Genomic DNA, 25,073 nt, shown 5'->3' on the forward strand with positions numbered 1-25,073 from the left:
GGGAATGTTTCAGGCAAACTCCTGGTCAGATGGCTGGATAGAAAGGGTTAAGAGGACAATGCAAATGCAGGCAAATGGGACTAGCTCATCATGTTAACTTGGTTGGCATGGACAAGGTGGGCTGGAGGGCCTGTTGCCGTGCTGTATAGTTGTGAATCTCTAAAAACATCAATGTGAAAGAATGAAGACAATTTCTAGCTATAAATTATTTCCTTACTTTTAGTATTTTCATTCTCTATGTGCAGTGGAGGCATACATTCAGTCAAATTATCAAAAGTGTTTGGAAGCATGCTAGTCTTGAAGAAATACTATAGAACATTTAACATATAACAGTACAGCATAGACCAGGTCCTTCAGCCAACAATGTCTGTGCCAAACATGATACCTAGACCAACTCTTATCTGCCTGACAACTCTTATCTGTCGTTCTCACCGAGCATACAGCTAACAATGGCCTGTTTCCTTAAACATTGCAACTTTTTTGCATACCTTTCATTCATTTGTGCTGCATCCATGTATATCATCATCTATATCACTTGTTTCCCTTTCCTGTTACTTACAGTCTGAAGAAGGGTCTTGACCTAAAACGTCACCCATTCCTTCTCTCCAGAGATGCTGCCTGTCCCGCTGAGTTACTCCAGCGTTTTGTGTCTATCTTCGGTTTAAACCAGCACCTGCAGATCCTTCCTACACACCTTATCTGCCTGGCAATAGAGACAAAGTCTTTACATATTCAACCAATACACTTTATTACACATTAATCCTTTTATTTCTTCATTACTGCAGATTGTGTTATTGTATCGTGCTCTTGTTTAGAAATTGTTATTCCTTATGGTAATGGTCGCTGAGAGTACATTATGAATTCATAAGTTCATAAGTTCTAGGGGCAGATTTAGGCCATTCGACCCATCACTCTGCTTCGCCATTCAATCATGGCTGATCTATCTTTCCCTCTCAACACCATTCTCCTGCCTTCGCCCCATAACCCCTGACACCCTTACTCCTCTCAATCTACGCCTTAAAAATATCCATTGACTTGGTCTCCTCAGCCGTCTGTGGCAATTAATTCCACAGAATCACCACCCTCTGACAAAAGAAATTCCTTCTCAACTTTCTAATAGTACGTCCTTTTATTCTGAGGCTATGGCCTCTGGCCCTATACTCTCCCATTAATGGAAACATCCTCTCCACATCTACTCTATCCAGGCCTTTCAGTTACATCTTTCTTCGACATTAAGGTCAGATTGTCCCTTTGATCAAAACTTGTCGTTTCCTTCATCTATTCCACAGCTGTTACATTTTCTTTGTGTGAACTTTATAAAGATTCGGATTCAGAAAACAGATGTGCAAATTGCCTCTATGCTATATATTTATCACAACAATTCCTAAGTGTAAATTAGAGTTACACATCGTGTTCATGAGTTGCCCTGGAAATTTCTACATTGAAATCCATTCCAATGGATGTGTTATTTTGGCCCTTAAGGCTGAAAAATGAAATTGTCAAATCTATTTGAATAGCTGCTGTTTGATCTGAACAAGTATTCTTAATTATGCTGGTCTCTGGTTGAGTAATCAGGAGATATAAGAAATATAATATAAACTAAATTTGGCGTAAAACCTAGACAGTTCTTCTATGAAGTTACAGAGATGCCTCAACTCATTCTAAATGTATCTACAAAACCTGTTAATATCTTATGGGTAATTTAAATACTATAAAGTGGTGTGCTTTCAACTAATGTTTTCAATTCTGAATGTATATAAATGAACTTCCTTATTTTCACATTTAATTCGTGTCATTTGAGGAATCTCCATCAGTTTATAAGGAATCTGGTGACAGTCTGGGGCCAGATTAGCTACAGTGTTCCTTGGTGTACCTTATCCAAGTGTGCTTTATTCTAAACTCTAAAGTATACTCTAATGTTCCAAGAGAAAAGTCATCATTTAACGGTTTCACATTGGGTGATTGTTACCCTTCAGGACACAAAGTGCTGGAGCAACTCAGCAGGTCAGGCAACATCTGTATTTATAGACTTTAGAGAAACAGTGCAGAAACAGGCCATTCGACCCACCGATTCCGCACCGACCAGCCCAACACTATACTAGCACTATACACTATCCACTATGCACTAGCTCTAGTGTCCCATACACTACCACTATCTTACAGACTAGGGACAATTTACAGAAGCCAATTAATGTTCAAACCTGTACGTCTTTAGATTACGGGAAGAAACCCGGAGCACCCAGAGAAAACCCACATGGTCACAAGGAGAATGTACAAACTCCATACAGGCAGCACCTATGGTCAGGATTGAACCTGGGTCACTGGCGCTGTAAGGCAGCAATTTTACCGCTGCACCACTGCACCACCCTGTTCTTTGGAGAACATGGATAGGTGACGTTTCAGGTCAGGACCCTTCTTCAGATTGATTGTAAGGGGGTGGAGAAGAAAGCTGGGAGAGAGGAGAGACAGGAATTAAGCATGGTAGGTAATATGTGGACATAGGCAAGGGGGTGTGTGGGACAGACACACATTTGGTATAAAGGCCAGAGATTAACTCAGAAGGTGTGAGATTGAATTATTGAAGAGTTGCAAATTGTGAAGCCAGAGGAATGAATGTAGGAAGAGGGGGAGGGGAAAACAGGTGTGAGTCCAGGTGGGGCGGGATGGAGGAGAGGGGGGTGGTGTTAGAAGTTACCTAAAATTGGAGAATTCAATGTTCATACTGTTGGGTTGTAAGCTACCCAAATGGAATATGAGTCAAGTCAAGTCAACTGTATTTGTCACATACACATACAAGATGTACAGTGAAATGAAAGTGGCAATGCAAGAGGTACTGTTATTCCAGTTTGCATGTGGCCTCACTTTGGTAATGGAAGACGCCCAGGACAGAAAGGTCAGTGTGGGAATTGGAAGGGGAGTTAAAATGGTTAGCAATTAGATCCAGTAGCCTTGACGATCTAGTAGCCTTGGCAAACCGAGCATAAGTGTTCAGTGAAGGTGGTTGCTTGGTCTTGCCAATGCACAAGAGGCCACATCGGGAACCCGGATGCGGTAGATGAGGTTAGAGGAGATGCGTGTGAACCTCCGTCTCAACCAGGAAGGACTGCAGGGGTCCCTGGATGGAGACGATGGGGGAGGTTCAGGGACAGATGTTACATCTCCTGCGGATGCAGTGGAAAGTGGCTGAGGAGGAGGACTTTAGGGTGGGAAGGTATAAGTAAAGTAAGGAAATGTGGATGTAGCGATCTCTGTGGAAGGTGGAAAGGGGTGGAGATGGGAAGATGTGACCGGTGGTGGGACCATGTTGGAGATGACGGAATATAGGAGGAGGATGTGTTGTAATGCGAAGGCTGGTGGGTGAACGGTGAGGACTCTATCCTTGTTGCCAGTGTATTGAAACAACATGGACATTTGAAAGGACAGCTCCCTTGATTCCTGTATTTAAAGCTGCATCCATCTCTCAACAGTGCAGTCGGATTTGCTGCATATTGGCAATGGACCAATTTATCCTCTTAATGCAAAATCAGTATTTATCTATCATGCATAATCATTCACAAATGAGATTTAAAATTAAATGTTACAGCTTTGCTAAATATGACAACTGATATGAATTATTAAATGCACTGTTGTCCAACTATGATAACAGTAAAGCTGCTGTCAATGCAATACATTTTGGAAACGAATGCAAAGATCTGTGATAACTATCTGGTTTCTCAGTGCTATTAATGGGATGAACTTCTAGCTGCCAAAAGAAAGTGCAGATAGAAGCTGGTTGCAATCATTTTAATGTTTCTTTCAAACAGAATTTCAATTCCAGAGACCTGGGCCAAGTTCACAGATAATAACATATTACGGTCACAGAATGAACGGGTCACTTCTGCTAAAGTCCGGGATGATATAGAAAATCTCCTTAATTCAACGTCCAGTGAGATGTGGAACCAATTCAATACGCTGAATACTTCATTGACAAACCGAATCTCCGAGACAAGTGATGCCAAAAATAAGTTACAGATACATCTTGCTAAGGTAAATAATATAGGTTTCAGGTTAATATTTCTGATAAGTGTCACTAATCATTCAGTATGAGGTATGTAAAAGCATCTTTGCACCATCCAAAGTATATGGAGTTAATATCATAAATATAGCATTATTTTACCAAAAGGGCAGGTTTCCAGACATTTCATTACTGGTGTAATATCACTGAGTGGTTATGTTTTTTTCTTAACTTGCATAGAAAGTCTACATTCCAGTTGTAGCCAGCAATCATTGTTGATCTCTAATTACCCTTGAGAAAATTGGTATTGGTTTATTATTGTTACATGTACCAATTGAAAAGCTTTGGTTGCGTGCTATCAGTTAAGTTATACTGTACATAAGTACTATCAAATCATACACAAGTACAACAGGTAGTGCAAAGAGACTACCAGAGTGTAGACAATAGTGTTACAGCTTTATACAGTTACAGAGAAGTGCAGATTTTTTTTAATGAACAAGGTCTGCAGTGAGGTAGGTTGGAAGATTGGGATAATGTCCTTGAGCCATTACAGTCCTTGTGGTGAAGCCACACTAACTACCCAACCACCAAACTATCTATGGTGATGTTTGGCCTGGAGTTTGGATGAATCACTCCTGATCCTACCCTGCTCACTAGGGTTGTTTAGTAGGAAGCTCCCAGGCTAAAGAAACAGGCTGGAGACATTCCTCAACTTTCATTTGATCTATGAATTTTCACGCTGAGTCTTTTGTGTACCTAACATCCTCAAATTACAAAGCTAATCTTCACTCCCTAAACATAAGAATACTTTGTCAACATCTCTTGATGCATTTCACCTCGCCTTGTTGACGTATGGAAATTCACTTAGCAAAATGTTTTCTAGGAATGTTAAACGATGAATGAATGGTGATAATTCCCCAACAGGATGTGGTTGCCTTTAACCCTCTGTGTGGCAAAGGCAGTAGTTTTGGCGGGGGGGGGGAGGGGGGGGGGGGGGGGGGGGGGGGGGGTTGTTGTGGGGGCGGGGAGGTTGTATATTTAGGGAAGATTTTATGAATCTACCTCTCAAGATAATATTAATAAAAATTAAGTTTCCAAATAAAATTATATGGATTAACATGAGAGAACTTGGGCTTGAAAAGTTTCAATTCAACGATGAACTGAGATTACTGCCAAGACAAGCATAAAGATAGAAAGTGTTTCAGAAAAAAGGATGGAATGCAGTGGGGATAAGTACAGTAAAATTTGGATATTAGAAGCATAAAGGACAATTAAAGAGACATGTAGTTATTCTCTCTTTCATTATCTCCGTCTGTGAAAGACATAAGGGACTGTCCCACTGCGGCGACCTAATTCGCGAGTTTAGAAGAGTTTGCCCTTGACTCATACTCACAGCATGGTCGACTCGAGGTCCTTGGAGGTCTTTGTAACTCTCCTTCATGCTCGAGAGTAGTCCCCGCGTACTCGAGGCCTCAGTTAAGTCGCAGTAGGTCTGCATGCTATTGTAGGTAATTGAAGGCAATCAAAGGTAGACGATGGTAGTCGAAGGTAAAGCTCGTTGAGAAAAAAAAGGTAAGTAAACCGACCGATAATGTTAAATGCCAGCTAATTTTTATTAAACGTTGTCTGGCTTCTTAAAAGTTTCTCCACTCCTTCTCCCCCCCCCTTCTCTCCGCTTCTCTCCCCTTCTCTCCCCCTCTCTCCCCTTCACTCCCCCCCCCTCCCCCCCTGCGCTCTCTAAAGGACTTACCGTAACTGTGCCAGTCGTCGTTTACCTTCCTGTTCATCGCGGGTGTGAATTTCAGATAGCGCTCCCCCGCTTTCCCTGGCCCCCGCCTTTGCGATGTGTGTGTGCGCGATGTGTGTGTGTGTGTGCGCAGACGGTCGATCCGACTCGCGGTTTCATCGCTGACGGTCGATCCAAGCTCGAGGTTTTTCAGGCGACTGCCCTCGAGGTTGAAGGTCGACGATAGTCGCTGAAAGGTCGCGTTAGTGGGACAGGCCCTTTAACTAGTTAATAAATCTAATCTAATCTAATCTAATCGAATCGAATCTACCGGTTTAATTACATTTCAACTGAGCAATGTAAGTTAGGCTTGACCTTTGGAACTTTGATGTTGCTGATTAACATATATACAGTACATATCTCCAATAAAAGATACTTTACAGCAGAGGGGCTGGCTGTTAAATGTATTTGTTTAAAATATCTGCAGATTATTTACCCACTGCCAACAACGTATTACTTGGTATTAACCTATTGATCTAATATTAGCCCAGCAACAACCTTGTGCGATGATAAGCTGACAAATTTTGAAGGGGGATCGTTTAGTTTAGTTTAGTTCAGATATACAGCGTGGAAACAGACCTTTCGGCCCATCGGGTCCACGCCAACAAGCGATCCCCGCACATTAACATTATCCTACACCCACTAGGGACATTCTTTTACATTTACAAAGTCAATTACCCTACAAGCCTGTACGTCTTTGGAGTGTAGAGAGAAAATAATGTAATCATCTCCTCCATTGACCTATAGATTGCATATCTAAAGTCTGAACAGAAACAAATATGGAACAATGCAATCCCAAGGTTAGCTGGTGATTATTTCTCCCGAATGTTGTGAAAATGAAAATACCGCCACATCATCTTAGCTTTTCATACAGAAGAAGAACATACTCCAAGACGTCAAGAAGCAAGAGTGTTCTATTGACATGTGTAGCAGTACTGAATTTAGTAAATGAATTGGAAATCTTTACTATTTATATTGAATAATGACCTTTTTATAATTTTATCAGGGTAGGCACTACCTCACTTGCCCACCCTGATGTCACATGCCTGGTCTGATGATATTGGCTGTTCCTTTCTGAGGCAGTGCCTCCTGTAGATCTTATCATGTTTTGCTATCGATAAGATCAATAAACCAATTATTGGTTGCGAACAGATTTTTGTGGTACAATATATAAGCAGCTGGACACGCAAAAGTTACAGGGCCAAGTTCATGACTTCTCTCTTTATGTGTCCTCTCTGCCCATGCAGACTCTTCAAACAATCTTCCAAACTGAACTGACCATTGAGCAAATCAAACGAGCAATCAGAGACAAGGAAGGACCTCTGAAAGTAGCTCAAACCCGTCTTGATGAGCGTACACGGAGACCAAATGTGGAGCTCTGCCGTGATCCAGTACAAATTCAGTAAGTCAAACAATAAAGATTCAGTCCCAGTGGTATGTACATTAACTTCTCTAACTTTGAGTAACCCTTGCTTTCCCACTCTCTCTATGCCTCCCCCTTCCCAGTACTCCGACCAGTCTTACTGTCTCCAACTACATTTTATCTCTGTTTGCTTTGTTGTTACCGTTTCCCAGCTAACAATGACCTATTCTACATTGTCCATGATCTCCATTACCTTTGTCCTATTTTCACACCTTACACTTCCTTAGCTATGTATCTCCCTCTCCCCTGACATCAGTCTGAAGAGTCTCGACCCGAAACGTCACATCCAATCTTTACGTGTCAGCTTCTTCTTCTTGCGTATGACGTGTACAGCCTAAAGTTGTAGGACAACTTGTTCTATCTAATCTTACTTGATTGTGCACGCCAGGTTGATTGCATTCGTCGAAACAGGGCGGACCATGTGAAGGTTGCAATCTCCCACCCCATGTGTCAGCTGAGCAGCAACCACAATAAAGTGTAGGAAGGAACTGCAGATGCTGGTTTACACCGAGGATAGATACAAAAAGCTGGAGTAACTCAGAGGGACAGGCAGCATCTATTGAGAGAAGGAATGGGTGATGTTTCGGATCGAGACCCTTCTCAGTGTAGATTGACACGAAATGTTGGAGTCACTCAGCGGATCAGATAACATCTCTGGATAAAAGGGTTAGAAAATCATTCTTTAGACGGTGTCAAAAGGTACAGAATAAATCAGAGCCAGCACCAATGGCCACGGAGCCCACAATGCTCCAATTCTGAGTATTCTGGCTCTGATTTGTTGTGTAGCTTTGCATACCTCGAGTCTCCCTTCCTCCTGACTCTCAGTCTGAAGAAGGGTCTCAACCCTAAAAGTCACCTACTCCTTTTCTCCAGAAATGCTGCCTGACCCACTGAGTTACTCCAGCATTTTGTGTCTATCTTTGGTGTAAACCAGCATCTGCAGTTCCTTCCTACACAACCACAACAAAGTAATACATTTCCCTTTCTTGAAAAGTCTCTGACCCTCTCACCTGCAAAGTAACCACCCAGATACGACCAATCTTACAGACATGAATGCATGAAGGGGCCATACAGGTTCATTCACCTTGGCCCAGCCTCACGATTCCTTGTCACCACAATCCATAAACACAGAGCCACGTAAACAAGTTGTTAAAAAGATTAGTTGAAGGAATGAAATGGTTCGGCGCTGAAGAAGGGCGGAAAGCCTTCAAATGTGTCATCCAATGAATTCCACGCCCCTGCTCCGATCCTCTGACTTTGTCATTATTTTGCCTCCTAGAATTTATCCAGTTGTCTTTTGAATGTTCTCCACTGTCTCAAGAATTCTACCTCAGTTCATGACAATTCACCTTGTTTAAATATGGGTCCTTGTCACATTTTTTTGCAAATGATCTTGAATCTTTGTTTTGTGATTAATTTTCAGGCAATGGTATCATTAGGTGTTGTCCGTAAACATCATATATAATTTAAACATCTCCATCGAATCTCCTCATTACCTCCTCATTGCAACTCCCTCGTCAATTCTTCCCTTCCCTCCCGTACCACCCCCTCCCCGGGCACTTTCCGTTGCAACCGCAAGAAATGCAACACCTGTCCCTTCACCTCCCCCCTCGACTCCATTCAAGGACCCAAGCAGTCGTTCCAGGTGCGACAAAGGTTCACCTGTATCTCCTCCAACCTCATCTACTGCATCCGCTGCTCTAGATGTCAGCTGATTTACATCGGGGAGACTAAGCGGAGGTTGGGCGATCGTTTCGCCGAACACCTCCGCTCAGTCCGCAATAACCAACCTGACCTCCCGGTGGCTCAGCACTTCAACTCCCCCTCCCATTCCCAATCCGACCTCTCTGTCCTGGGTCTCCTCCATTGCCAGAGTGAGCAACAGCGGAAATTGGAGGAACAGCACCTCATATTCCGTCTGGGGACCTTGCGTCCGGATGGCATTAACATTGAATTCTCCCAATTTTGCTAGTCCTTGCTGTCTCCTCCCCTTCCTCAACCCTCTAGCTGTCTCCTCCCACCCTCCCATCCGCCCGCCCTCGGGCTCCTCCTCCTCCCCTTTTCCTTCCTTCTCCCCCCCCCACCCCCCATCAGTCTGAAGAAGGGTTTCGGCCCGAAACGTCGCCAATTTCCTTCGCTCCATAGATGCTGCTGCACCCGCTGAGTTTCTCCAGCAATTTTGTGTACCTTCTCATTACCTTTCTGCCCACAGGTTATCAGGTGAAGCCCTTCAGCCTCTGTGTATAATTATCAAAGGCGTTGTCATCCTTCCTAAATGGTGGGGCTTAGATCTGAACACAAGGCTTTATTTTTACGCTTATGTAGTGTTTTATAAAGATTAAATTGGAAGGAATACAAAATTCATCTCAAGCCCCCAAAGGTGATTAAAATGTATCCAAAAAATAACATTATTGAACCACATTGAAACTTACCAAATAGAGAAGGGTGTGGATAGAGTGGATGTGGGGAGGATGTTTCCACTAGTGGGAGAGTCTTGGACCTGAGGCCATGGCCTCAGAATAAAAGGAGTTACCTTTAGAAAGGAGGTGAGGATGAATTTCTTTAGTCAGAGGGTGGTGAATCTGTGGAATTATTTGCTATAGATGGCTGTGGAGGCCGTCATTGTATATTTTTAAGTCGGAGATCGACAAATACATTATTGGTAAAGATGTCAAGGGTTATGAGGAGAAGGCAGGTGAATAGGTTTGGGATGGAAAGATAACTCAGCCATAACTGAATGACGAAGGGGACTCGATGGGCCGAATGGTCTACTTTTTCTCCAATGGCTCATGAACTTATTATCCTGGCATTCCGATACAGGCTCGATACATTCCGATCCGCTGAATTTCTCCAATACATCATGATTTACATCTCAGAATCAAGTCCGCTGAAAAAATGTAAAATAATTGCAGATGTTGTAAATCCGAAATAATACAGAAATTGGGTTAGCATCTGTGGAAAGAGAAATGTTTTACATCAAAGACCCTTCATCAGATCTGGGAAAGACGTAAATCTTTAGAGAGAGCGTGGGTACAATGGATATGAAAAATTGAATATGTCAGGTAGGGTTGCCATGGTGATAAGTCGTAATAAGTCTGCAGAAGGGTTTTGAGCTGAAACGTCACCCATTCCATCTCTCCAGAGATGCTGCCTGTCCCACAGAGTTACTCCAGCATTTTGTGTCTACAGTGGTAATAATCATCTGGTCAATGGCTTCATGGTGGCAGTGACCTTGTCTTGTCCTTCTACAGCCGGGAATGGGAAAGATTCAGGAGTTACAGCATTAATGTGTTAGTGGGGACAGAGAAAATGAACAAAAGCCATTAACAAAAAGGACATGTAGAGTGTGAGGACACAAACAAGGGATGCTCACGTTGCAGATTGCAGTGTCGTGGACATGTCCATTAGGTCAAGATGTGAGAATGGTGAGAATACTGAGCTAATATCACAGATGGAAAAGTTACATCAGAAATAACCACTTCGGATATGGACAGAAAAAGCAAGTTACCTGACATTGTGGAATATGTGCTGGAAAGAACTGCAGATGCTGGTTTAAATCGAAGGGAGACATCATGTTGAAGTTCAGACTCATTGTCAAATTCTACTATTATTCTCCCTCTGTTGACCTTAGCCTTGCCCTGAAAGGGTTTTCTGAGAATTGGATCTAATTCGGGCTTAATTTAGTTTAGTTTAGTTTAGAGATACAGCGCGGAAACAGGCCCTTCGGCCCACCGGGTCCGCGCCGACCAGCGATCCCCGCATCTAAACACTATCCTACACCCACTAGAGACAATTTTTACATTTACCAAGCCAATTTACCCACATACCTGTACGTCTTTGGAGTGTGGGAGGAAACCAAAGATCTCGGCGAAAGTCCAATTGGCCACGGGGCGAATGTACAAACTCCGTACAGACAGCCCCGTAGTTGGGATCGAACCCGGGTCTCTGGCACAGCAAGCGCTGTAAGGCAGCAGCTCTACCGCTGCGCTACCGGGCTGCTGTGAAAGATAGTCATTTACAATTCAACCTTCAAGATAGGACCTGTTATACATTTCTCTTTTTCCACTAGTCAAAAAAAATTGTCAAAAAGATATGACTTTTTTTTCAATATGCCACATTTATGAAAATCAGTATCTCCTGGAGTGGAGCATATTTTTGAGTTGCTTTGGAAACTCCTGCCCCAATCACACTTGCATAGAACAGTTGTTTTCTGTTTCAGATGCACACATACTGAGTCCATTGGCCATGCAATATTCTTCCAGGCTGCTCTGTGCACTGGTGCAGCAACAGAGGACAGACCTTACTTCTGTGCTTTGAGCCTCAAGCTGCTGCTGCCGAGGTGTTTTGGCAGGAGGCCCATAACCAGAATGGTCATGAGTGTACACAACTGTGACCTAGGTGATTGGACTTTTGTTGGCATGGCTCCCTGGTACCTGTATTAGACCAAGGAGCAGAATTAGGCCATTCAACCTCCAGTTTAGAGATACAGTGTCAAAACAAGCCCTTGGCCCACTGAGTCTGCGCCCATCAATATTTACCCCTACACTAGTTCTCTCCTGCACCCTAGGGACAAGTTCCAGAAACCAATTAACCTACAAACTTGTGTCTTTAGTGGGAAGAAACCAGAGCACCTGGAGAAATGCAAAACAAAGCATTTCACTGTATCTAGGTACATGTGGCAATAAAATATTATTGCATCATTGAATCATTGAGAAAACCCTTACAAGTCACAGAACCAATTATATGCAAACTTTTAGTATTTCTTGAGAAGCTCATGGAAACTGGGAATTTAGACATATTTGTAAAGGATGCCCATCACTCATTAACCAAGCAAGTGCAGCATTTTTCAGGAAAAACACAAAAAGCTGGAGTCACTCGGTGGGTTAGACTGCATCTCGGGAGAACATGTTTCGGTGACGTTTTGGGTCAGATTGATTGCGGGAGTGGGGAAAAGAATGCTAGAAGAGCGGAGAGTGGACAAAGGCCAGCGACGAACGCACACGAGGTGTGAGACAAAAGGATTAGACAGTTGCAAATTGTGAAGCTAGAGGATTGACGAGTTGTGCGAGTTGTGTAGATTGGGGAAAATATGTAGATGGAGGGGGAGAGGGGAGATAGGTGCAAGGTCAGCCGGGCTTAGGGAATGGAAGGGGGGGAGGGGAGAAAGAGGGGGGTTTATGAGAAAAGAGAGGAGGGGGTTGTTTTGTAGCAGTTACCTAAAATTGGAGAATTCAATGTTCGAATGCTACCTAAGCAGATTATGGGATGCCGTTCCTCCAGTTTGTGTGTCCTCACTCTGGCAATGGAAATATTCTTCATGCCATTTAGTAGAATTGTCCATTTAACAGGTGCATTGATTTCAAAAGCTCCTTTCAGAAATGAGTCAAATCGTAGCATATTATTTCAATGGATATTCACCATGAGGCAGCACCTCACTTATAGACGTAAGGAGCAGGAGGGGCCACTTCAAATTGACATCCAAAAAAAGCAATGATGTTTTGCTGTTCTATTCATTCAAAGTTGAACAGGTTTGAAAATGTGTTTGTTCTATTTCCAGATTTTTGTTGTAATTTTAGGAGTAATCTTTCAGAGTCATCAGAAATTTGAAGTGAAATTGAGTTGTATAACAAGTTCCTCCTGCTGCCTGTCATCTAATAACCATATCATCAAACCCGCCGACAAGGGAGGTGCCGTGGTAGTATGGCGCGCTGACCTCTCCCGCCTGAGGCCAGGCGCCAACTTTCAGACACTTCCTCCTACTTATCCTCGGACCATGATCCCACAGATGAGCACCATTCCATCATCTCATAGACCACTTCAGATCTTATCACTTCCGGCTGTCTGCCCTCCAACCTAGAGTTCCCCAGCCCTGCATGGCCCAGTTTTTATCTTCTCCCCAAAATCCATAAACAGAAGTGCCCTGGCAGACCCATTGTTTCTGCTTGCTCCTGTCCCACTGAATTAATTTCCACATACCTCGACTCCATCCTATCCCCCCCTGGTCCAATCCCTCCCTACCTATGTCCAAGACACCTCACACACCCTACGTCTCTTCAATGACTTCCGTTTTCCAGGCCCCCAATCCCTCATCTTTACTATGGATGTCCAGTCACTCTACACCTGCATCCCCCACCAGGAAGGTCTTAAAGCCCTTCATTTCCTTCTCGACCGTAGAACCAGCCAATTTCCATCTACCAACCCTCTCCTCCACCCAGCAGAGCTGATCCTTGCCCTTAACAACTTCTCCTTCGACTCCTCCCATATCCTTCAAATCCAAAGCGTGGCCATGGGCACTTGCATGGGCCCAGCTGTGCCTGCCTCTTTGTAGGGTACATCAAACAATCACTGTTCCAAGAACTCTACCTCAGCTACATTGAAGACTGCATCGGTGTTACCTCCTGCACCCATGCAGAACTCACTGGCCATTAACTTCACTACTAATTTCCATCCTGCACTCAAATTCACTTGGACCATCTCTGACATCTCCCTACCTTTTCTTGATCTCACTGTCTCCATCACAGGAGACAGACTATCAACTGAAATCTTCAGTACTATAAACAATACAATACAATACAATACCTTTTATTTGTCATTTGAACCTCACATGAGATTCAAACGAAATTTGGTTTCTGCAGCCATACAAAAAAAGAACCAAGACACACACCAACACAATTCAATTCACATAAACATCCATCACAGTGATTCTGCTCCTCACTGTGATGGAAGGCAAAGACTTGTCTCTCCCCTGCTCTCCATTCCTCTCCCGAAGTCGAGGTCAAAGCCCCCGGCGGGCGCTAGCAAGTCCGCGGCCACTCAAAGCCACGCCGGGCGATGTAAGGCCCTGCCCCGTGTCTTGATGTTGGAGCCCCCGGCGGGCGCTAGCAAGTCCGCGGCAATTTACAGCCGCGCCGGGCGTTGTAAGGCCCCCCTCCAGGTCACTCTCAACCCCGCAATTCGGGCGGGAGAAGTCGCCGTTGCCGGTGCCCCGCAAGCTCCCGGTGTCACCATCCACCGGAGTCGGGTCGCAGCAGCTCGCCCCCGCAGCTCTCCACCCTCCGAAGCTGGCTCGCTCTACGGAGGTAGGTCCACAGTTCCACAGCTCCACAGCTCCACAGCTCCACAGCTCCACAGCTCCACAGCTCCACAGCTCCATGGAGGTAAGTCCACAGCTCTACAGCTCCACAGGCTCCGTGACTTGAGCCCCCAGGTCGCTCCGGTTGGAGGCCGCTCCACGGCGCTAGGCCCCAAAGGCAACGGAGACCCGACAGGGAAAAGGTCGGGTCTCCATGCAGGGAAGAGATTTAAAAGTTTCCCCCACCCACCCCCCACACATACACATTTAAAAACCCATTACAAACTAAACCCTCAACAGGACAAAAAAAAAAAAAATACACAGACAGACTGCAGAGGCCGCTGCGACATCGGTCGCGCCGCCCACCTAGGATGAGGACTGGTATGGAATACCTCATCTTGGGCCACTGATTCCCACAGGTATCTAGACTACACACCTTCCTACCTGTAAGTATTCTATCCCCTATTCCCAATGCCTCCGTTTATGCAGCATCTAGGCCCAAGATGAGGTGTTCCATACCAGTCCTCATTCCTTTGGGAATGGGGCTTCCCCTCTTCCATCACTAGGGTCTCCTCTCCTCTATCCCACAGCTCGGCTCTTGTTCCCCCTCCCCGAGTCGTAACAGGGACAGAGTCCCCATAGTCCTCACCTTCCACCCCATCAGCCGTCGCATACAACACATAGTCCTCCAACATTTTTGCCACCTCCAGCGGGATCCCACCACTAGCCACATCTTCCCATCTCCACCCCTTTCCGCTTTCCGCAGAGACCGTTCTCTCTGCAAATCCCTGGTCAACTCGTCCCTTCCCACACAACCCCCTCCCCAAGTACCTTCCGCTGCAACCGCAGGAGATGCATCAACCCCCTCGACTCTGTCCAAGGACCCTGACAGGTGAGACAGAGGTTCACTTGCACCTCCTCCAACCTCATCTATTGTATCCGCTGTTCCAGGTGTGGACGCCTATATATCGGAGGCTCAGCGATCGTTTCGCTGAACACCTCCACTCAGTCCGCCTTAACCTACCTGATCTCCCGGTTGCTAAACACTTTATCTTCCCCTTCCATTCCCACACTAATCTTTCTGTCCTGGGCCTCCTCCATTGTCAGAGTGAGGCCCAGCACAAATTGGAGGAACAGCACCTCATATTTCACTTGGGTAGCTTACACCCCAGCGGTATGAACATTGACTTCTCTAACTTCAGATAGCCCTTGCTTTCCCTCTCTCTCCATCTCCTCCCTCTTCCCAGTTCTCAGACCAGTTTTACTGTCTCTAACTACATGTTATCCCTGTTTGCTTTGTTGTTACCTTCTCCCAGCTAACATTGATTTCTACTTCCTTATCTATTTATCTCCCTCTCCCCTGACATCAGTTTGAAGATGGGGTCTTGACCCGAAATGTCACCCATTCCTTCTCTCGAGAGATGCTACCTGTCCCGCTGAGTTACTCCAGCATTTTGTGTCTATCTAATAACTATAGTTTAGTTTAGTTTAGTTCGAGATACGGAGTGGAAACAGGCCCAACAGTCCACTGAGTCCATGTGGACCAGAGCTCACCCTGTACGCTAACACTATCCTACGCACTAGGGATAATTAACCTACAAACCTGTGCGTCCTAATAGTGCGGAAGGAAACCGGAGCACCCGGAGAAAACTCAGGCAGTCACGGGGGGAACATATAAACTCCGTAGAGACAGCACAGATCGAACCCGGGTCTCTGGCGCTGTAAGACAGCAACTCTACCACTGCACCACTGTGTCAACTCTTGACTATAAACTGGAAACATTGTTTTAAACCACCTTCCATTGGCCTTAATGTTCATCTGAGTCATTAGATTGTTACTGAGCTCATTGTGAAATGTTTATTGTAAAAGCGTGGAAACGGGATGAAAGCGATACAGCAACAAAGTGACTGTGACAACATAGAAACTGTTGCTATGCACACAGCAACCTGCAGTTTCACACAATGTCTCATACATGCCTTTGCCTCAAAAGACTTAAGCCTGTTTGTACTATAAAAAAACCCCGTCTGCCATGCTATGTAAATAATACATGGCGTCAACGATGGTATCCTTCGTTGTTGAACATTGATGCTTGTCCCCTGTTTAATCAGCCAGCTCCCATACACCAGTCTACCCTGTAGCTGGAAACACGCAGTGGACAAAACTGTACTTGCTGGAAAAAAGGAAGTGCATATTTTCAATACTTCAGTTTTAACATTTGAAAATCATTCTTACAACATGAAATGCTGCTGAACGTAACAGAATGCCCACAGTTTTGGGGAAATACGATACAATACGATAGAACTTTATTTACCCCAGGAAGGAAATTGAACTGCCAACAGTCGTAAAACACAAGATACATGAAACATGATATTAAAGTAACGAGTGGAAAGGATTGGGGAGGGGGAGGAGGTTGAGAGGAGGAGGGGGGGGGGGGAGGAACTGTCTACCCCACGACAGTTACTCTTTGATTTTAATTTTAATTTTAATTTTGGCAAATAGATAGATAATAGATGAAGGGCAGAAGGGACGGGGTCAAGGGGGAGGAGGTTGAGAGGAGGAGGGGGGGGGGGGTCAGTCTACCCCACGACAGTTACTCTTTGATTTTAATTTTAATTTTGGCAAATAGATAGATAATAGTTGAAGGGCAGAAGGGACAGCAGATACCTAAACCCCATTCAGCGAGAAAGATTACCAACCTGTGGTAACTCAACTGCAGTCAGCATAGACTGTAATTTGAACTTCAAATTAGGTGTGTTTGTGTTCCGTTCATTAACGTGCATGGCATTTGGTTTCATTCCATTCAATTTGGGTGATTCTGACAAAGTGAGGAATTGTCAGAATCTAGGGAACATGTTATTTTTCCACAAATTAACAATATTATACTTAACTATGAACTGTGCACAAATAACTACTGCAGAATACTCTTAACAAACCTAATGGTAGTGAACACCAGAATATGTTTGTTATTATAGAACAAGTGTGAATGTTATATTACTTAAAATGATGGAATGAAATCAAAAACATGAACTTAGTTTGTGACAGGACAGAACAGTTTTTAAGAAGGGCTTTCAGTGATAAAAATTAAATCTGACCACTCCCGATGAAGTTCTTCATTTTCTAACATTAGTCACAGTCCCACAAAATTAATTTCAATCATTTGCCACAGTCATAATTCTTACTTTCTTATCTTCTCTGCTTATTTGTCTTGACCAAAGTGTATTCATTGTTTTATCTGAAGTACTCAGTACAAGATGAAATTAAATCTCGGGCCGTGTGGGAGGACTGGAACAAAATAAATCTCCAAATGCTGTAAATCTAAAACAGTAAGTGCTGGACATATTCAGCAAATAAGGCAGTGTCTGAAGAGAGAGCACTGCCTGTGTTTATTAGTTTACCTTTTATAAGTTGAAAGTTAACTGCAGGTTTCTATGTAATTCATCATTTGTGATAAACAGAATGGATCGTCTTGCTTGAAGCAACTGGGCTCACCTTGAAATGCGATTAATTTAGTAATAGTTTTGCACACTTTCACTTATTTTCACATTTATGGTTTTGGAATCTTCTTGTAAAAATTCTGGAAATACTGTAAATGTTGGGAGGTCATGTTGCAGTTATATAGAACATAGAAAATAGGTGCAGGAGAAGGCCATTCGGCCCTTCGAGCCAGCACCGCCAATCAATATGATCATGGCTGATAATCCAGAATCAGTACCCTCTTCCTGCTTTTTCCCCATACCCCTTGATTCCGTTAGCCCTAAGAGCTATACATAACTCTCTCTTGAATACATCTATTGAATTGGCCTCCATTGCCTTCTGTGGCAGAGAATTCCACAGATTCACAACTCTCTGTCTAAAAAGGTTTTTCCCTATCTCAGTCCTAAATAGCCTACCCTTTCTTCTTAAACTGTGATGCCTGATTCTGGACTCCCCAATGAGATAAGATGTTGGTGAGGCTGCATTTTGAGTATTATGTTCAGTTCTGGGCACCATGTTATAGGAAAGATGTTGTTAAGTTGGAAGGGGTTGGAAAGGAAGATTTACAAGGATGTTGCCAGGACTCGAGGGTCTGAGCTATAGGGAGAGGTTGAGAAGGGTGGGATTTTATTCCCTAGAGCACAGGAGGATGAGGGGTGATCTTCTCAAGGTGTATAAAATCAAGAGAGGAATAGATCGGATGGACGCACAGAGTCTCTTGCCAAGAGTGGGGGACTCGAGAACCAGATGGCATAGGGTTAAGGTGAAGGGGAAAGATTTAACACGAATCTGAGGGGTTATTTTTTCACGGAAAAGGTAGTGGGTGTATGGAACGAGCTGCCAGAGGAAGTAGTTGAGGCAGGGACTATTGGAACATTTAAGAAGCAAGTAGACAGGTACAGTCTAAATGCATAGGACAGGTTTAGATGGATATGGGCCAAACACAGGCAAGTGGGACCAGTATAGATGGGACATGTTGGTTGATGTGGGCAAGTTGGGCCAAAGGGCCTCTTCCCACACTGTACCAATCTATGACTCGAATAGAACATCTCAGGCTAAATAAGGTCTGAAGAAGGGTCCCGACTTGAAATATACCTGTCCATTCCTTCCTCAGATGTTGCTGGACCAGCTGAGTTTCTCCAGCACTTTGTGTTTTGTTGTAAACACAGCAAACTTCAATTGGAAGGAAAGAAATCAATAACAGATATTATAGACAAATGACAAATGATAAATGGTAACAAGAAGGAAATAATCTTGCCACTGGAATTTGGATGTTCATTTCAAACATAATATTATTAGGAAGCATTTTGTAGTCCTTATTTTTATTTTATTTTTTATCACAGCCTTGTTAATGAGGTTCGGGAGCTGGACACAACCATCCAGACCTTGCAGCAGAGGCTAAAGGATGCAGAAGATACCTTACAAATGTTGGTACAAACAAAATCCGCCTTAGAGTACAACCTCTCCGTGAAAGCAAACTCGCTCTTCATCGACCAGGAAAAATGTATGGGAATGCGCAAGAATTTTCCAAGCACTCCGAGACTGATTGGATACACATGAGATTGAACTGATACTTGCTTTAGTTCGCAGTGATTGGAATTTACTATACATCATCATGGGTAACAATGGCTTAAAATCATATTTAGACTGTTTCACTGGTGCTGGGGAAATATATTAGCTCCTTACTGAGTGTAAAGGAAGTGTAGCTCACAGGTGCTGCCGCCACCACTGAGTCATGATCTTTTGACAAAGTAAAGATTAAAACTTAACATCACCAAACTAATTTCTTTAATATGTCAGGCAGCATCTCTGGAGAAAACAGATGGGTGACGTGTCGGGTCGCACACCTCCTTCACACCTTCTTTGGCCTGAGACTAGAATCTGAAGAAGGATCCTGACCAGAAATCCTCACCCATCCTTTTTCTCCAGAGATGCCGACAGACCCACTGAATTACTCCAGCACTTTGTATCTTTCTTCGGTATAAACCAGCATCTGCAATTCCTTTCTAGATATTTTCTTGATGTATGCTCTGTACCTCATTGATAACTTTATTTAATGTCAGTAAAACATATTCATTTGACCTGGATTATTTCACACAATCTACTAATCAATTTTCATTATTACACCAAGCAATAAAACAAACAGATAAACATCAGTTTATAATCGATATTTCGTAGTAATTTTCAGGAGAATGTTGATATATACTGTACTTGAAATGGACAGATTTGAAGTTGGTTTCTTTTTATCAATTAAGTGGCCTATACCTGATTCTATCTCATTGTGAAACTTTATTTTCATTATGCACAGTGATAATCAAGACTTTGCTGTGAAAACCATTTCTCTGTCTAACCCGATGACTGATGTAAATTGTTCGTTGAAGTTCGAAACAAAGCATATTGTTGATTTGATGAAAAGACATTAACTCTTTTAAGCTTCTTGCACTTTTTCTTCATGTTGCAACTGATGTTAAAAACAAAATAAATCATTTCAAATGGTTACTGAAAGGTATGCTTTCTTATTGCCCGTAGTTCCGTGCTAGCTACAGTATATTGAGTTGATTTTAACGAGATAAAAGCTAATTTGTTTCGGTTAGAGATACTGCAAGATAGAGGTCCCTCTCACAGAGTCTCACCACTGATCACCCGTTCACACTAACTCTGTTTCCTACTTTCCCTACATACTAGGGGTAATTTACAGAGGAAAATGAACCTAAAGGCAAATATCCCTGGGAGGTGGGAGGAAACCAGAGCACGCATAGGAAACCCATGCAGTCACCGGGAGAACATGCAAACTCCACACAGACAGCACCTAAGGTCAGGTTCGATCCCATATCTCAGGCACTGTGAGGCAACAGCTCTACCAGCTACTCCACTATGCCGCCCAATAATAAAACTACTATCTTACAGTGGCTAGCAATGATTTATTTGGTTGATGCCGAATAAATATATGACATTTTACCTTCACAAACTACACCAGCATTTTGTTTAGATATTTCTGCAGACCAACAAAGTCCAGCAAATGGGTTAAAATTGATAAAATCCTATGAATTTGTAAATGCATATGTACAAGGTACAAATATTAGTCAACAAAAACTGCAGATGCTGGGTATCTGAAATAAAAACAGAAACTGCTTGAAGAAATCAGCAGGTCAGGCAATGTCTGATGAAGGATTCTTAACCTGAAACGCTAACTTTTTTATCCAAGGATACTGCTGAACCTGTTGCGTTTTTCCAGCATTTTCAATTTTAACCACTGACTTTACTGGTTTAAGTCCCCGATCCAATATTTTATTTTATTCATCTCAAGACGCGATATTTGCAAGGTTGCTTGTAGATTAATTGAGGATTTGCATTTCTCTCTTTCCATTCCATATGTTACCAGATTTGCATTAAAAAGTGGATTAGCTGCAGGGTACGATCCCAATGCTATTCCGGTCAGCCTCATGTTCCCCTTGACGTCTAAATCCATTCATTGTCGTTAACCAAAGATGCTGGCGTAACTCAGCGGGACAAGCTGCATCTCTGAAGAGAAGGAATGGGTGAGAAGAATTCGGGTCGAGATCCTTCTTCAGACTATCTTTGGTGTCTATCCTCGGTGTAAACTGGCATCTACAGTTCCTTCCTACACATTGCCTTAAACCTCCCTAACTTCAATAACGTCAGATTGTGCTACTAATCCTTCTCAACCTGCTCACCCTTTATCTATTTCTGGCCTTGTGTGTATATCATTGACAATTGGACATTTACAGCTTTATAGGGTTAGCTTCTTCAGTTGCTTTGACAAAGCTTCCTCCACCTCCCTCTTCTTAACATCTTCCTCAAAGTCACCTCTTCCAAAAATTCCAAGAAGTCCAAGGCACTCTGAAAGTAGCAACACAAGTAGAGTCTCGCCCCGAAACGTCACCCATTCCTTCTATCCAGAGATGCTGCCTGACCCGCTGAGTTACTCCAGCATTTGATGTCTATCTTCGGTGTAAACTTGCATCTGCAGTTCCTTCCTACACAACACAAGTAGATAGAATGATAAAGAAGTCATACGGTAAGCTCACCTTCATTGACCGGGACATTGAGAATAAGAGTCAGGAAGTCATGATACAGTTCTGTAAGACTGGTTAGGCAGCATTTGGAGTATTGCATGCCATTCTGGTCGCCCCTTTACAAGAAGGATGTGAGGTTTTGGAGGGAGTGCAGAAGAGATTTACCAGAATGCTCCCTGGATTAAGAGGCATTAGCTATCAGAAGAGGACACAAAAATGCTGGAGAAACTCAGCGGGTGCAACAGCATCTATGGAGCGAAGGAAATAGGCAACGTTTCGGCCCGAAACGTTGCCTATTTCCTTCGCTCCATAGATGCTGCTGCACCCGCTGAGTTTCTCCAGCATTTTTGTGTACCTTCGATTTTCCAGCATCTGTAGTTCCTTCTTAAACAGCTATAAGAAGAGGGTACACAAAATTGCTGGGAAAACTCAGCGGGTGCAGCAGAAGAGGTTGTTTTCTCTGGAACACCAGAGGTTGAGGGGAGACCTGATAGAAGGATATAGGCACCAATAGGACAGACCGACAGAACCTTTTACCCAGGGGAGAAATATCAATGACTAGAGGGCGTGGCTTTAAGGTGAGAGGGGAAAAGTTTGAAACGAGATTAATTAGGTGAGATTAATTTGTCCTGACATCATGCTCGGCCTTGGGGCCTGTTGGCACCACATTGCTGCACAGTTGGATGGTCTATGATTCAATGTTCCATGAGGACTGGTTGGGGCAGATCCCCAGAATCTGTTACATCAGGCCAGGTTACTATGAAGCCTCGAGTGCAGCAATGTGGTGTCAAGCTGCAGAAGGTATTTGTGGTCACTGGAACAGTGTGGCTTGCAGGTGCGACATTATTTCTCTTGTGTCATGTTAAGGGCCTGTCCCACTTAGGTGATTCTTTAAGCGACTAGGCAGTCTCCTCATGGTCGCTGGGGTGTCGCCTGTATAATCCTGAGCAGTCTCCTCAGTCGCCCAAAGAATGGTAGCATCTTTCTGGTCGGCGTGGATTTTCAATATGTTGAACATTTTTCGGAGACAGTCAGCGACAGTGGGTTGACGCCAATGAGCGTAGCTTGACTTCTCCTGACGTAGGTGCTGTTGTCGGTTGTCTCCAGTTTCACGTAGGTTGGCGCCAGGTGACGTAGATGGTCGACGGCGCTGAATTCGTTTTATTTGTTGTTAAAGTAACGATTCTACTTCAAATATTATGTCGAAGGCGGGTCCAGTCGCCAGTTTTTCGGTGACCTGCCACGACTATGACAGTTGCCGGCAATCGCCTAAAAATAGCCTAAGGGAGACGGGCCCATTACATGACGCATGGAATTAGAACGTTTCAATCAACATTCGTCCAATTATTCCTTATGGCTGATGAGTAATAGAGATGAGGAGGAATTTCTTTAGTCAGAGAGTGGTGAATCTGTGGAATTTATTGCCACAGGCGGCTGTGGAAACCAAGTCTAAGGATATTTTTAAGGCGGAGATTGACGGATTTGTGATTAGCACGAGTGTCAGGGGTAATCAAGTTCAAGTTCAAGTTCAAGTGAGTTTATTGTCATGTGTCCCTGTATAGGACAATTAAATTCTTGCTTTGCTTCAGCACACAGAACATAGTAGGCATTTACTACAAAACAGATAAGTGTGTCCATATACCATGATATAAATATATACAGGGGAAATGGGGTAAAGGCAGGAGAATGGGGTTGAGAGGGAAAGATAGATGATTGAATGGCGGAGTAGACTTGATGGGCCGAATGGCGTAATTCTGTTCCTAGAGCTTATGAACATGAACTATCATAACTATCTTACATTGCAATTGCGTGATGTCAGTTCAGCGAACAGCTCAATAAAACTCTCATGAGACCTTCTTTACGAATAAGCATTAAAATCATTGCTGGAAATAAATACATTTTCCAGTTAGTCAGCAGGGAAAGCTATTGGATTTCATTTCACTTGAAAGTAGTTTAGCCAAGCATCTTTCATTTTCCACAGCTACTCCTGATCTGCTAAGATGAATCTGAAATGCCATCTTAATTTCTTCACTCTCAGGAATGCTTCAATTGAAATACTCAGGATAGGTGATGTTTCGGCTCAGGACACTTCTTCAAACTTCATCTGATACACCTGAAGAAGTATCCCGACCCAAAACGTCACTTGTCCATTCTCCTAGTATCTGTTGTCGGACCCACTGAATAACTCCAGCACCTTGTGTTTGACTCAAGATTCCAGCAGGCTCTTGCGTCTCACTTGTGACCCCCCCCCCCACCCCAATCTAGGCAGCATATTTAGTCTTACGACAGAGACATTTAACATATTGAAATACTTTTAAATAATAAAAATACATATTTCAAGAAACAGATTAAGAAATATAAAAAATAAAACCACCATGGCTCTACATTAATTAAGAATACAAAGACTAGAAAAACTAAAGAGAAAAATAAATAACTCTTTTCCCATCCAGGAAAGTCTAGTTTAGTTTCATTTATTATGGTCACATGTACCAAGGTAGAGTGGAAACAGTTGTTGTTGCATGCTATCCAATCATGGTCATAATCAAGCAGTCTACAGTGTACAGATAAAGGATAATGGATAATGTTTAGTGCAGGATAAAGTTTGATTAAAGTTTCCACAGGTCTCCAATGAAGTACATGGTAGGACATGGCTGCTCTCTAATTGGTGATAGGATGGTTCAGTTGCCTGGAGAAAAACATAATTTTGAATGAAGATCATACAGTAAGATCATACGACATAGCAGTAGAATTAGGCCATTCGGCCCATTGAGTCTCCTCCGCCATTTAATTGTGGCTGATCTATTTTTCTCTCTCTACACCATTCTTCTGCATTTTACCTGTAACTTTTGACACCCTTACTAGTCATATGCCAGCATTGATCTGAAAGACCAAATACAAAGTGCATCTGGACCCTCTGTTTAGGCTATTCAGAAGGAACCCTAGATTAAATGGCAAGGCCAGAACAGTAGAAAAGTTTAGGTGCACCAACATTGGTGATTTTCACTGTGTTCCTGATTTCTGTGCTCGAATGCATGGGTGTGGATATCATCCAGATATTGACTCGCTAGGAGCATCTTGCCATTGTTTCTCACCCAAACTGCCAGGAAAGGATTGACAAAGATTGGATTGTTATCAAGAGCACATCATGGTTATAGATCATTAAACTTTATGGCATTTAGTTTACATACATTCCAGAACTCCTCTTCCTCAGCACCCCTGCCAATTTGATTTTTTGCGTTAATCTCCTCTCTAACCAGCAACGCTACCCCACCTCCTTTTCCTATGTG

The 25,073-nt window shown here is 43.3% G+C and overlaps 1 protein-coding gene across 1 annotated transcript in view; it reads left to right on the forward strand.

The window, feature by feature from the left end:
- tekt3 (tektin 3) overlaps positions 1 to 20,304 on the forward strand; it is a 29,744-nt gene extending 9,440 nt beyond the window's left edge. The window contains exons 6-8 of the mRNA XM_033044043.1: positions 3,804 to 4,026; positions 7,028 to 7,182; positions 19,093 to 20,304. Of these exons, the coding sequence (XP_032899934.1) occupies positions 3,804 to 4,026; positions 7,028 to 7,182; positions 19,093 to 19,309 (595 nt within the window). The 3' untranslated portion in view covers positions 19,310 to 20,304. The remainder of the gene's footprint in view (positions 1 to 3,803; positions 4,027 to 7,027; positions 7,183 to 19,092) is intronic.
- Positions 20,305 to 25,073: the final 4,769 nt, after the last annotated feature.

This window comes from Amblyraja radiata, chromosome 26, assembly GCF_010909765.2.
Source record: "Amblyraja radiata isolate CabotCenter1 chromosome 26, sAmbRad1.1.pri, whole genome shotgun sequence".
NCBI lineage: Eukaryota > Metazoa > Chordata > Chondrichthyes > Rajiformes > Rajidae > Amblyraja > Amblyraja radiata.